The sequence below is a fragment of the Perca flavescens genome, chromosome 1, assembly GCF_004354835.1.
Source record: "Perca flavescens isolate YP-PL-M2 chromosome 1, PFLA_1.0, whole genome shotgun sequence".
Classification (NCBI taxonomy): Eukaryota; Metazoa; Chordata; class Actinopteri; order Perciformes; family Percidae; genus Perca; species Perca flavescens.
In genome coordinates, this window is record NC_041331.1 from 8,010,014 (window position 1) to 8,025,682 (window position 15,669).

At 42.3% G+C, this 15,669-nt stretch overlaps 1 protein-coding gene across 1 annotated transcript; it reads right to left on the bottom strand.

The window, feature by feature from the left end:
• Positions 1–11,657: 11,657 nt before the first annotated feature.
• tlnrd1 (talin rod domain containing 1) lies at positions 11,658–15,669 on the bottom strand. Its single transcript, XM_028575103.1, has one exon. The coding sequence runs from the start codon at positions 13,933–13,935 to the stop codon at positions 12,871–12,873; it is 1,065 nt and encodes a 354-aa protein (XP_028430904.1). The 5' UTR covers positions 13,936–15,669; the 3' UTR covers positions 11,658–12,870.

The window sequence follows — 15,669 nt, forward strand, 5'->3', positions numbered from 1 at the left end:
ACGGAAGTTAGAGTAACTGGAGGGTGAAAGGTTAAATGACGCCACTGACGGGCGACTAAAGGAAACGTGCTGTGTCTGAAAATAAAATAACAGATTTCTCTGGGTTTTACATTTGGTGGAAACATTTGGGATAGTGTAAGAACACAACTATATAAAAATATATAACATAGGTATGGTCATTTTTAGACATTTTAAAGCAGAAATGTTACATATTGTACCTTTATATCAACTATAAGTTCGTCACAGCTCATTGACCAAAAAAATTATTATGAAATTTCTTTCCCCTGAGAGCTTGATTGAACAGCATTTCCATTTTGAGCTGACACTCACACTCAAAGGCGAGCCATTTCTTTAGTTAGTTCATCAGTGGAAAAAAACAAAACAGCCCCGATGCCGAACTTGGCAATAATTCTATAGTCATATCAGGGTTACTTGCACTGTTATAAAAAAAAGGATTCAGCGCAGATCCAACTTCAAATGCAACATGGAGGACATCCCTCCATAATACATTTCATTAAAAGAGGATTTGGGTTCTGTGAGATAAGCACAACCCAGATTTCATGACGGCTTTACTCCAGAAGACAGTGTGACCGGCTGAACTGGAGAACACAGGATGCTGCTCCAAGTAATGATTTGGGAGGGCAAGACTAGTGTTGCCTTCACATCATGTAGGATGTGAAGTAGCCATGGGAAACATTCCCATTTTTACGACATGCAAGTGTTCACGTCACAAGACAACTTAAAAGGTAATTGTTTTTTTTAAAAAGCTGCACTGTAATGTTAATGGACAATTGCGAGACCTATTATAACCCGGGGGTCCTCACCAAAAACTTTATGAGCCTCAAACACTTCATTTTCTGTGTCTGAAATAGTTGTAAAACATACATTTACTGGTAAGAATTAGGGCTGGATCAGAATATCCAACTGTACGGATATTTGTTTACATGGAGTCTGGTGGGTTTAGCAAACGCAATTTCAAGGATGTTTTATGTTTAAAAAAAGGATCTTACTCTTTAACAGAAAGGTCGACCTCCTTAGAAATCCTTTCCATAATGTTGTCAGACACTTGGAATAATAATCTGAGCCTGTCAGCAACACAAGCACTTTTGTGAAGATAAATACAAGCTGGACAATTGCCCTATTAACTTGCATTGTAGCTTGTTTCGCCGCTGCCGAGTGCAGTGATCTTGCTTAATACTGGACCAATGTCAAAGATTGTTGTTCCCATCAGTCACATAGACACAAAAACATAGGAAAATAGGGTCCAGGTTTAAAAAATAAAACGGTGGTTACCCTTTAATTGAAAAACGTAACATTTTCTTGAGGGGTTTACCCCTAAACCCCCTGCCAAATATGCACACCTAAGTCTTCCACAAACCTAAGTAAACACTGATGGCCCTATTTTTACTATCTGAAACGCAAGTATCAAACGTGAAATGCAAGTAGCTTTGTGGGCGGATCTCGAGCGCTGTTGCTATTATGCCGGCGGGATAAATGACTCTTGCGCCCGACGGAAATCTAAAATGGGTTGGTCTTAAGTAGCTACATTACTCATAGATGTGGTTTGGGCGTCACGTGCAATAAACCAATTTTTTGTTGTTCTACTGCTGTTGCCTTAATTCTTATCAACCTAGTTTCACAATAATATTCCTAGTGTCAAGCAAATGCTTCTTACTGTATAGCCTAAACATCCAGACTTTCCCTCAAGTATATGTTCTCCATTTCTAGATTGTGCTGCATGCCGTTAAACCTGTGGAATTAAATGGATGCTCCTGCTCGTGTGCTTCTGGAATGGCTTTATGCAACCATGTGGTTGCACTCCTGTTTCAAACGGCTCATTACAGCACCATGGGGCAGAAACTGTGCCACCCCACTGTTGTGCACCGGTGTGCTTCAATCATGGCACTGATCAAGGACACAGTTAAGTTTGTCTGATGCAAGTTGTGTGTTTAAAGTTTTAAGTGCACACTGTTGGAATACTGATTCTGTACTACTAGTGTAGATGTTTCTGCAGTGTATCCATCCCCCTCTACATCTCATCCATATGAATTGTTCACATGGTAATGTAAGATTTGTGTGGGTCCTTCAGATATAGCCATACATACTGTATACTCCACAACGATGTTTGAAATTCTAGTATTACACTCACACGATCCACACATCACATATGCATATACATTTGTATGGAGTTTCCTTATATTTTGCAGAGCAGTGGTTGCCTGCAGAGGATTTACACCTACAATATGACTTGTATGCTGAATTGACCTGATACTCTCTCACACTAGAAACTGCATTTCATTTCTTTTTGTGTCAGGGGATTTGTCCGGAACCCACGGATAAACTCGTGGTACGAAAGCTGAAGGCCCCAGGACGCTGTAGTGTCAAATCTACTCTGTATCGAGCTTACGCTGGTAAGTATTCATTTATTTACTTATTTACTTACATACTTATTATTTTTGAAGTATAGTAAGGACTTGGACATCAAATGAGAACATCCAGATGGTGCTTTATATCAGATTAGCTACCCTGTCATTTGTAAATCATTGGCAGTTATTAACTGATGAATGCTTTCTCTGTTACTTGTGTTTTTAGGACCCCTTCCTGACCCAACGGCATTGTCAGTTGGAGCCCAACTATGGAACCTTCAGACACAACCTGGCATTTGCAAAATCCGACCTGACTTTAGTGGACTCTAAATTTGGAATAGTCCCTTGAGGTTCAGTTCTTTCTTATCAGTGCACACCAGTAATACCCAAATAAATAAGCATCCAGAAGCCATCTCATTCCCACAACTTCCATTAATTACTGGCTACACATTAGAATGGCATCTACAGTTTGTCCCCAATTGTCATCAGTTTTATCACATACAGAGTTTAGAAGATAGTTCTACTTATTCTTTTTTGTGCCAACTTTTTACTTTTACTCCATACATTTTTAACACGAATATCGGTACTTTCTGTGGAGTTACCGTTATTATCAATACCGAATTCAATCTAATTGGATAGGACTATACGCTGCACTTGACGCACCACAACAAGACGACTCAACAGATTCGGCGGCATTCATTTGCGGCAAATCATTGCGGCTTGATGGCGGTAAAGTTAGTACATAGTAGTATGTACGGCGACATGATTGAAAATGAAGAAAACGGAGATCCCAGAGATTTGGCAGACAAGCAGCAAGACATTTGGTGACTCTTCTGATGGCTCTCTCCACCAGGATTCTTAGTTGGGCGATGTTCTGGGTTTTTTCTGTCTTCTTTGCTGAACCTGGTGCCTCTTTTGAAGGGGGGATTATGAGGGTTGCTACAACATCAGACAGCATCTGGTCAATGACAAAGTAGTGGTGCACGATATATCGGCCGCCGATATAATATCGGTCATTTTTTTACACATCGGTATCGTTCCGATGTCAAAATAGGGTCGATGAATAGGGCCGATGTGAATCATTCCTGTGTATTTGACGTGTGTAGGCTTGGATGTGAGTGCGTGAGAATTTAGATTTGAATCTGACCTTTGGAGGGCAGTAATACGCTTAACAGGGTCTATACTGCTGAAATCAGAAGAAGAAGAAGAAAAAGTGTGGGCGGGGATGTTGGTTTTTGCAGACGGAATCTGCGGCGAAGTGGGACATTGGAAACTTTAGTAGACCACCGGCTCTCGGTGGGCGGGGGAGAGATGAATGTTCGGAAATAAGAGGTTGCTGTTCGGTTGCTGCGGCCCGCCGTACAGGTTAGTTTGTCCAGCGGGCAGCAGCGGCGGCCGGAGTGGGCAGCAGCGGCGGCCGGAGTGGGCAGCAGCCGCGATCATGGGGGGACATTCTCAACGGTGAAACGCAAACGGGGGCTGGACCTAGCTAGGTGGAAAGCTAACGCTAGCCAGCCACTTGTTCCATCAATCCTGGTTGCAAGTGTCTGCTCATTAGACAACAAACTGGAGTACATCCAACTTAAACGAAACTCCCATCGCGAGTTCAGAGACTACTGTGTTTTTCTTGTTGTGGAAACATGTCGCCGGGTATGAGTGGAGATTTTGTTAACACGGACTTGTGCAGAAATTAGCTGCTTGTATCCAACTAAATGCTAACTGCTGGGGAAGTTTGTGACTAGTAAATGCCGACATTTCACGCAAATTTACAACTGTGTTTATAATCTGCTACATTTAGCTATTGCACACACACGTAAAGTTCAGCTAATGCATACTAGCATTAGCGCTTGGTTGACTGTAAACACCTGTTTCGTATGTCGTTTTTATATATTTTAAATGTGTAACCATTACAGCCACGGTGAAATGTTTCGTGTATATGGTTGAAATGACAATAAAACACATTTGGGTTGAGTTGAATGCTGCCTCACTGTCGGTCTGTAGGTGGATGTGGTTTGGTAGTAGAGTCTAAGCAGCGAAGCAAGTGCATTCTGGGATTTGGTGTCTTTCATCCTTGTGAGCAAAAAATACATTTTCTAGCTTATCTCGGCCTAGAAGGCACCAATTTCTATAATTTCAAGGGTTAGGCCTAACCTTTAAGTACTTGGCAGTTACTGTACTTCCAGTTCAGACTGCAAAAGCCAGTGTCTGTTCAGTCCAGTTTGTTCTGGCTCCATTTTCACATTTTACCTCTTTCAATACTTTTGGCTTTGGCCATTTAAGGCCTACTACTGTACTTTAAAGTTTTGAACTGTTGTATAATGTTCACAGAATACAGCGACTTGGTCTCAAGTGAGTTAGATGTTTATTGTGAATACTCAGGGTTGGCTTATTCATAGTGTATTTTCGTCAGTGGCACAGTATCTGTTGATGTTTAGTGTGCAGGACAGGTCCCTCAGTTGTCTTTCTAAACTCCTGACCTTAGCCTCCAGTTGCCTGATGGTTTCGGCAGCAGCATCAGCATCTAGTCCACCTGTGGAGTCGCGGGCGTAGTTGTGATTTCTGGTGGGTTCTTGATCCTCCGCGACTGTAGGCTGTTCATCTGCTTCTTCTATAGCAGAGTCGCTATCCTGAAACTCTTCAACTACTCCAAGACATGCATTAACCCAATCAAAAACTGACGAAGAACACGAGTCTCCCCTCAGCTATTCCACGAAAATCGGGTTGGCGTAGCACCGGATTTTAGTTATATGGAACGAAGGACCTTCATCCTTCTTATCAATCTCACCCAAGCCTTGAGGAGGTGTTCGTCTTTTGGTAAGTCATGGAAGCTAAGGTATGGCTGCTTTTGTTTTGACGTTGAGCAGCCCGGCACACTGCAATAGCACCGGCAAGAGGAGGCAGCCATAGTTTATCTTGTAACTAAGTAACGGAAGTGCGAGAACACTGCTTGGCGATTTGGAACGTTCCCAAACCAGGAAATGAGATAAAGGCCTAATGGACCCATTTTTCACAAGCCACATATCTCCAGAACATTCTGACTTAAAATGAAATTTTTTAGAGGGACACATAAGGAGAAAATTAACTTCGTTTGAGACCTGTTTCTGTCTGTGGAACAAACTCTTGCGAGATCTTACAACAGATAAGCTAATGCCAACTAACGTTTGTGAACGCCCAAACAAAACTAATCTCTGTGATGCTAAATATGTCTTATCTAACATTAGCAAAAGAAAATAATCAATTTTACAAATATAACTTTTCATCCATCCAAAAGACGTTCACTACACTTTCAAACAAGGCCACGCCCCTTTAGGAGACAGGAAGTGTGGACCAGTTCATATCATTGGCGCTGCTTGAAATGCACTTTAGTATAGAGGATCTTTGACGACGCCTATGTCTGCAGGGGGTCAAAGCTAAAGAGTGACTGGCTGGAGCTAGTCTGAATGCAGTGTGTTGCTAAGCAACACTTGAGCTAGGTGTCTGCTGACACAGATGCATGAACCCAGGTCTAAAACACATAACCACCAGAATGTGTAGAGTTGACAAGGCCCAAGGAACTAATGATTGTTTTTATATTATCTAACAACCTCTATTGGTTTTGGTTTTGTTTGTTTAATCAGTTGATTGTTAGTCTCAGAAAATAGTCAAATAAAATGCCTGTCGGTATTTCCCACACTGTAAGAAAATAATCCGTAGAAAAACGGATAATGTCCTGGCAGAAATTTACCAGTACCTTTTCCGTTAAATTCATGGAAATTTCCTTTTAATCCAAATATGGAAAATTTTGAAAACTGTAGATTTACAGTATATCCTCTGTACCTTTAACAGACATTCCTGTTAATCCAAAAATCAAAACACAGAAAAACACCTGTGAAAAATTATTACAGAAAATTCCTTCATATTAACACAATATATTAGTCCGTATTTCCACTGACTTTTTTTTTTGGGGCTTTTATTGCCTTTATTAAGACAGGAAAGTGGGAAAGAGAGGGGAATGATATGCAGCAAAGGGCCGTAGGCCAGAATTTAACCAGCGGGCGCTGCGACAAGGACTGAGCCTCTGTACATGGGGCGCAGGCTCTACCAGGTGAACTAATCAGGCGCTCAAAACAGACTTTTTTAACAGTGCCGAGTCCAAGGTGACTTCTTCAAATGCCTGCTTTTGTCCAAACAACAGTGAAATATTTAAATTCACAAAGATATAAAACAGAGTGACATAGTAAATCTTCACATTTGAGAAGCTGAAACCGACAAATTCAACAATTCATCAATTATCCAAATTTTTGTCAATAGATTTTCTGTTGATCAACTTAATCAATTGATCAACCACTTGCTTCGGCACTAGTGTAGATGCCAATGGCACCATAATGTGCTATAGCACTGTAAATTGTCAATGTAGTTGTACTTTACTTGACTATTTCCATTTTACAATACTTCATACTTCTACTCCTCTACATTTCAGAGTAGGGGCCATTTTTTCAGTAGTTTGCAGATTATCTGTATCAGCATTTTATTTGCCTGATAACCAATAAAGTTAATGCATTAGAAAGTGTGCTACTTTGGCTCCGCTACAGCTCAGTGTCTGTCCCTCTGCTTCGTTTTCACTCACCACTGAGTCTAGTCTCGCTTTGCCATCCTTTCCACCACATGCTGCGCAGGAAGGTTCTGGTTAGTCCACACAGCATTCTGGGATGGGAGAAAAACGTGCTCTGGTTTATTGGCATTTCTTTAAACCAATCAAAATCGTCTTGGGTGGCGCTAAGCTCTGCAAAATAGCCTCGAGAAGGAACTTGTTTTTGTGGAACATGTGTACGTTCAAAAGTTGTTTTAGTCGTGCAACAGAAAACTCAGATTGGACAGATAGTCTAGCTAGCTGTCTGGATTTACCCTGCAGAGATCTGAGGAGCAGTTAACCATAGTCCTCATAAATCCACCAGAGTTTAGAATTCCAACACAAAGAAAGCTGACTTAACGTCCCGCCCACAACACTATCTGACAATCTTTGGGTATAATGTTTAAAGTTTCTCATTTATTAAATAATTGTTTAAAGCATTTAAACAAAATTTTGTGTTGGAATTTGTAACATTCCGAAGGCTTCATTTTGACTTAAAGCTTTTTTACTTACACGGTATATGCATATCCGTTCCAAATATCGGTTATCGGTTTCACTAACTACTAATAATCGGTGTCAACCTTGAAAAACCAGTATCAGTCAATCCCTATTTCAGAGGAAAGTATTACACTTTTTACTCCACAACTGTAGTTACTAGTTACTTTGATAGGATTTTACACACAAAACATGTAATAAACCTCTCAAATTTGACGTGTTGTTAAACTTCCCAGCAAAATCTAAAGTTGTTTAAATGAGCTCCACCTTGACCTGCTAAATGATACTTACAGTACTTATTATTATAACAATATAACACTCCCAGGAACACGCTTCCCTGCATGTCTACTTCAACTTTACATTAAGTTTTACTGATAATACTTCTGTGCTTTTCTGTACTTTTCTGTATTTTTTAGTGTGCTGCTTTTACTGAAGTACATCATCTAATTATACATGATGTGATACACCCAAGCCGTTTTGGGGACAATAAGCTAAATTAATGTCAAATCAATGTACACATCAAAACAGACTCTTCTCAGACCTATTGGTTGTAGTCGGGTTAAAAAAGTCATTGTTTTGCAAATTTTGTCTTGAAGCTTTTTTGAGTGTTATTCATTTATTATCTGCTCTAGCTTTTCCAATGTTTAAGACACAGTTATGGTAACAATTATGGTACAAAATGATGTAAAATTGCATACTTTTTAAAGGGTAACTACCATTTCTTTTCAACCTGGACCCTATTTTCCTCTGTTTTTGTGTCCAAGGCTACGTTCACACCGCAAGTCTTAATGCCTGATTCTGATTTTTTACCTTTTACCTTTTAAAATGTGGCCTATATCAGATTCCAGTGTGAACTGTTTGCGGTTTTGAAATGACCCGCATGCGCAAAAGAACACTAACAATGACATCAGACGCAGCACGCTGTTGCACTAAAGTTAGGGAGGTTATGGAGGAAGTCAGCATTTTTGCTTTTATTTAAATTTTTTTTGTATTAAAATATTTGTGAAATGGCAGCCATAACATTAATGCGCAGGTGCTGAGGAGGAGAAGACTGAAGAGAAAGAGAGACAAATTTGCAGGGTTATGGCTGCAAATTCACTAAAGAGGTCTGTGTGACCGGGTGGCCAATTAGCCATTTCTCAGGATTTCACTTTCATTGCACCACGGGGCGACCCCGACTTGCGAGCGCGTTATACTCCTTGGTCCGTGTTTACAGACGGGTTGGGGGGTTGCCGACATCACCTTTTTACGTGAGCCGATCCCCGCCCTGGTGATGCGATGCGCAGTTGGGGAACAATGAGGACAGTCCACCCCGGTTAACAGCCGCACTGGAAGCAGGGGGCCCCCTGCCCCTCCCCGCGGGGAGAGAGGGCGCAGCAAGTTTTTTTTTTGGTAAAAGTCGCATCAAATCCGCCTTGGCTGTTCACACTGCGGTCGCATTGAAAAAAATCAGATCTGGGTCGGATTCAGGACCACATATGGAAGTGGCCTGAATCTGATCTGAAAAACAAGCTACAAGCTACAATGTAAGTTAATAGAATAATTGTCCAGCTTGTATTTACCTTCAGGCTCAGATTAATATTCTAAGTGTCTGATAACATTATGGAAAGGATCCATTCATAGATAGACCTTTAAAACCTCTTTGAGACCTTTTAACCAGAAACAGCTCTGAAGTCGCTAGCGCTAAACCAACCAATACTTTTAGCGTGTATAGAGCCAACATATATTCACATTTAAATCGGTAAACTATGTGTATATTTCACCAAAAATAGAGTTGTGATGGTTGGAAAACGGGTTTTCATAATTTTGTTTCTTTCAACTTTGAATGAAGTGTATTTTACGCTGCTAAAATTACTGTTTATTTACATGGAGTCTGGTGGGTTTAGCAAAGGAAATTTCACGGATGTTTTTATGTTTAAAAAAATAAAAAATTACTCTTTAACAGAAAGGTTAACCTCCTTAGAAATCCTTTGCATAATGTTGTCGGACACTTAGAATATTAATCTGAGCCTGTCAGTGGCAACACAAGCACTTCTGTGAAGGTAAATGGTGGTGGTGGCGCAGTGAATATGACACGTGCCTTTGGTGTGAGAGATCTGGGTTCAATTTCCACTGCAACCTCTGACATATAGCAATTGTAAGTTGCTTTGGATAAAAGTGTCAGCTAAATGACATATAATGTAACGTAAATACAAGCTGGACAATTACTGCCCTATTAACTTACATTGTAGCTTGTTTCACCTGCTTAACACTGGACCAATATCAAAGATTGTCGTTCCCATCAGTCACTTAGACACAAAAACATAGGAAAATAGGGTCCAGGTTGAAAAAAAACTGTAGTTACCCTTTAATTGAAAAACCTAACATTTTCTTGAGGAGTTTACCCCTAAACCCCGTGCCAAATATGCGTACCTAAGTCTTCCACAAACCTAAGGAAACACTGAATATGTTAGATGTGACAGACATTGAGTTTTTGGTTTTGGAGCCACTACTATTGTTATAAAATTAACAAAACAACTGACTTAATATATATGTCCTATTGTCACTTAAGAGGTTGGTTCACCCAAACTACAAACATGGCCATATTTACTCTCTTCCCTCCAGTGGGATCAAGCCATGCATATATGTTTGCTTGTATTTGTCCAGGTTTTAAGATATCTGTCACTGAGATTTCTACCTCCAATAAAGTGGGGGTGTCGGAAATATAAATCTGCTGACAACGTATTCTGTGGATTACCTAGGCAGTTTCTGGAGAGTACAGAGCCCCACCAAATCCTCATAGATGATTTAAAATACTATAACTTATGCTCATAAGATTTAAAAAAAATAAAATAATAACGTTCCAGAATTAAGAGTCTGTGTATTAAGGACATGTTGCTGTCTAACTGTTGGTAGCACTTTCTTCTAAGGCAACCGTATAATGGGTTTATGAGTTGTAAATACATAATTTATTCATGCTTTATTACATCAGTTAGAAGACATTCATAAGACTTTATGCAGGGTGCCTTATTAGAAAGTGGGCTTTTCAATTGTCTTTTTATTGCTATGAATACTACAAGCAAAGTTTATACCTCCATTATGTTGGGATGGAAGAATACACAGATTATTCCAAACCTGGACAAATAAAATTTAACAATCAGCGTGGACATATACCATTAGAATATGCTTTTTTTTATTTTGTTGTCAACTATTAAATTAATCGCCAAATATTTTGGTAACTGATTAATCGGTTTGTATTCAAATTCTCTGATGTCAGCTCCTTAAATGTGAATTTTTTGTAGTTTGTTCTCTCCTCTGTGACAGTCAACTGAATATCTTTGGGTTGTGGACAAAAGAAGACATTTGAGGACGCCATCTTGGGCTTTGGGAAATGCTGATCCACATTTTTCCCCATTTTATAGACTAAACAACTGATCCATTAATCCAGAAAATAATCAACGATAAAAAATAACCGTTAGATGAAGCCCTAGAAAAGAGCCTATGAAAATCTATTTGAAAATCATGAATCAAGAGAAATGTGAAAAAGTCTAAACTATAATCTGGCATATTCCCAGTTACCTGCCACGGTTATATTAGTATTTTTTGTGTGTGTAACACAGTCCACAACCCACGACTTTAGAGCGATCAGTATAATAAACTATATGCTCTTAATTTGACACGTTTATGTATATTGCCCTGAACAACATAATCCAAAAGTAAATAATTGAAATTGTAGGCCCAGGTTTTTTTCATGGAAAAAAAGAATTCACAGGATGTTGAAAAAGAAGAAAAAAAGAAAATCACACAAACTGCAGTGCCACCAAGGTGCCTTCTTAAAAGGCAAAGTGCAGATTGAGAATAATATTATTATGTCAAAAAGCTCCTAATAGTTTGAGAAAAGAACATGTTCCCAATTGGAATTACGGTACATCTGCTGAATTGACTCTGTGCTAGGTTTGTAACGTTAGATGCCTTTTCTTGGGGTTTTGTGACGACTATAGCCAAGCAAACATCACCTCAAAATGTAGTCGATGGCTTTGGAAAACACTGATCCACATTTTCACCATTTTAGAGAGCAAACAACTAATCCATTAATCCAGAAAATAATCCACAGATTAATCGACGATGAAAATAACTGTTAGATAAAGCCCTAGAATAGAGCCTTTGAAAAACAAGTTGTCTTTGCAAGGCACAACCCAACAACAGCATATCAGAAACAACATTTTTAATAGTTGAAATAAATACTCCATTACATGCATGATCAAAACACTTTAAAATACTATGGGAAGTCTGGTAAATAGTGTAAAACCTATGGCACACACTCACAGCAGCTTTTTACCAATTTAGAATTCACACGTTGAAAAAAAAAAAAAAAAAAAAAGCATTGAGACACTCAGAACACTCTTTCCAATCTCACAAAGCACATGTAATCGAGTAGGTCAGCCAACCGTAGGTTCACACAGCGAGGCTACATCCATCATCAAGGTTGCCGTTTTCACCGGAGCTGAAAACTGAGGTAAACGTTCCAGGTTTGAAGGCTGCTGTCTGCTGGTGAGAGCGGCTGAACCCGCAGCGGGGCCCGGCACACTCAGGCGGGGTCCGTTTTGAAACAAAAAGGTTTGAGCCACATCCAGCGCGACGCAAAACCCTGCAGCGCGTTTTTAAACGCTCACCTGCATTTTAAAAACACACTTCAACCACATTAAAAACAGACCCACAGACAGCCCTTTTCTGATGTCACTCTGATTAGGGCTGGGTATCGGTCAGAAATCGGTGATACCGGTACCGGTACGGACACCGTGACTTTGACACCGGTCACCAGGGTTGAAAATTGGCACCAATCCCAAGCCAAATGCTGGTAAAAAATATGCAAGAGGCTGGTAGATTGGCTTCACTCACCAGCCCAAAAAATAAACAATGGTAACGTATTGAGTGGCTGGTAAAAATTGAAACATTCGCTAGCCATTTGACTTGTGGACGGAGAATAGCGAATTTTTAACCCTGCCGGTCCCTGAATGAACACCAATTTTATAAAAAAAAAATCCATTTTATCAAAAGATTTTTTTTAGCTCCTACCACGTGAGCCTTGTTTCTGTGCGTAACAACATACAAGTTTTTCCTGCGTGTCTCTACGACGTGTAACGTCTGACAGCCAAACATGATTTGATATTGGTAGAAGCATGCTGCATCCTGATTGGGTCACTGACTCGGAGATTTACTCCTTAGGAATTGAAATTTGGTATTGGAAGCATTTTCCGTTACTCGATGCTAAAAAGGCGGCAAATCAGTCTGTGCCTAAAAAGTATTGAATTCGGTACCCAGCCCTAACTCTGACTCTAAACCTGATGAACAGGGAGAACCCAAGTGAGTCTCTTTGGTACGTCAGAATAGGACAGAGGGCACTGCGGCCCCCTTCCTAAACTAATTCACAGAATGAGAGTTGACTGGCGGCAGAGTCCTGGGAGAGGAGCGTTCTCTGAGTGCCTGAGTGAGCAGAGTGCAGCCGTCCGACACGGCGCACGCCGAGTTTCGCAGACGCTCGCGGTAGTCTGCCATTTTGGAGCTGCTCTCGGGATGCTGTGCCACGTCCCGGAGGCCCTGAGTGAGGAGGACGCAGGCGGACACCACACTCATGGCCCCCCCTAACACCGCAGTCTGTACCCCCTTCCCTTCGGCCGAGATGCTCGCCGCTCGGCCCAGGAACTGTGGCTCCGTGGCGAACCCGACCAGCGCGCTGACGGCCTGGACCAGCGCGGCGCTGAACAGCACGCAGCGGCTCCGCGTCAGCTCGCTGGGCTGCGTCTTCACCTCCTTGACGCAGGCCAGGAAGGCCGTGCCGCTCGTGCTCATGCTCTTCACGCTCAGCTTGAACTGCTCCTTGGCGAAGCGGTCGCGGGAGCGCTCGCTGGCGAGCGACGAGATGTCCGTCAGGTTCTTGAGGTTGGTGGAGATGTTCTGCGAGAGCTCGAGGAGGAGCTGCGGGGTGAGGTCCGGCAGCGGCGTGACCCGCAGCACGCTGCAGCTCTGGTCCACCTCGTGCCGGCAGCGAGTCACCTTGTAGCGGTCCACCAGGCCCGGCAGGCAGGGCTGGGCGCCGGGCGTCTCCACGGCCGCCAGGTAAGCGGCGTGGGCCGAGCACTCGGTCAGAGACACCACCAGGTCGGCCATCTCCAGGAGACGGTCGCCCACCTCCGTGAAGCGGCCCATGTTGAGCTGGCTCTGGATGTCGTGGGTGAGGATGGACAGCTCCTTGGTCCGGGCGATGACAGTGTCGCGGCACTGGTCGAAGGTGTCCGCCACCGCCAAGCCCTCCGACGTCATGACGGGCCGCGTCTCGCTGCACAGCAGCAGCAGGTCGGCCACCAGCTGCATCTTGCCCTTACACGTGTCACAGATGGAGGAGAGACGCTTCCGCTGCTGCACACTGACGCAGGGCGCACTGCTCGATCCCTCGCTGGCCGATTTGCCCGAGCCACCACTAGCCATAATATGGAGGGGGGGTGGAGGGTGAGGGTCAAACTGCTCTTCTGGAGGAGTTCGGTTATTTATAGTTTTCTGCTGCGGCACACTGCATTGTCCTGATTAAGACATTTCCGAGCTAAGCCTCACCTCCCTGCTTTTTTTTTTTTTTTTTTTTAAACAAACTCTTTTAAAATAACTGGCACAACAGTCTTCCTTAAATTCCTTCAGAGTATAAGTAACCCACTGTACTTTGTATGCAGACACACAGGACATGTATTCTCAATGTAAACATGTTGAAAGAGCATAACTCAATAACTGCATCTACGTATGTTTGAATAACATCCCCATTATTAATTCATGTGTCGTATACACTAGAATACAAGTCTAAACTATGATCTGGCATATTCCCAGTTACCTGCCACGGTTATTAGTAATAATAAAAACAAAATTTGCAATGTAACACAGTCAAATCAAAACCCTCCACGACGTCAGAGTGATCAGTGTAATAAGCTATATGCTCTTATCTTAACACATTAATTTAAAATGCCCTGAACAACATAATCCAAAAGTAAATATTGTCATTGTAGTCCCAGGTTTTTTCATGGAACAAAACAATTCACAGGATGTTGAAAAAGAAAAGAAATCACACACAAACTGCAGTGCCACCAAGGTGCCTTCTAAAAAGGCAAAGTGCAGATTGAGAATAATATTATTATGTCAAAAAGCTCCTTAATCGTTTGAGACAAGAACACGTTCCCAATTGGAATTACATCTGCTGAACTGACTCTGTGCTAGGTTTGTAACGTTAGATGCCTTTTCTTGGGGTCTTTTGATGACTAATAGCCAAGCAAATATCACCTCAACATTTAGTCGATGGCTTCAAATGTCTTTTTTGTGTGACTACAATCGATAGGATATCATTTTGTGTCCACTCGCATCAGAGCAAGTAGCCTGAAACAGCACCGAGATCTTGTCCGACTTGTTCCCACTGAGTGTGACCGGCCTGGCGGACTCATGCTGGATACACACGGGGCACCTGGGCAGCTCTTCTGGACAGCGGGAAGACTTGTGTTTCCCTCCAGCACCATCATTCCATGAATTTTCCCCAAGTAAACTCCACCACGAGGGCGACTTTCCAACAAGACAACCCCGCCTCAATCCACTTTCAATCTCTTCTTTTTCAAACAGAGCCCGGGGTTAGACGCTAACAGTTGCTCCGGTCGCTTCGATTCCATATGCATCGTCCGTGTGTCCGCCCTCCACCTCCTCCTCCTCCGCGTCTTAACTCGGGACCAGAGATTGTGTACTCCCGCATATCTTCTGTGGGGACTCGTTTTTTATATCCATACCAGTCGGTGGTCTTTGAACATTTAACTCACTTGTCTTCGGAGGTTCCACGGTGACGAAACCGTAAACGTAGCTGGAAGAAGTGGCCGTTATTCCCAGAGATTCAAAGTCGTGCTGCGCGCTCCCGCTACAGTACTATGAGGAAGCAGGGAGGGTGTGGTCGCGGCTGAGCGGCTGCTGAACTGAGCAAAGTTGTAGAAACAGAACAGCACAAGTAGCCTCTTCGATTGAAATTAACTTCCGACCCTGTCTGTGAACTGGTTGTTGTCTCACGTTAACGACGTCGCGAGGGAAGATTGTAGTTGCACGGTAGCCATTGAGCCCCAAACAGTTTTTGCGACTGCTTTTACTTTCAGGACTGGCTGTTAATCTGCCATGAGACATATCCCTGTTACGTCAAGCGAGCGCCGC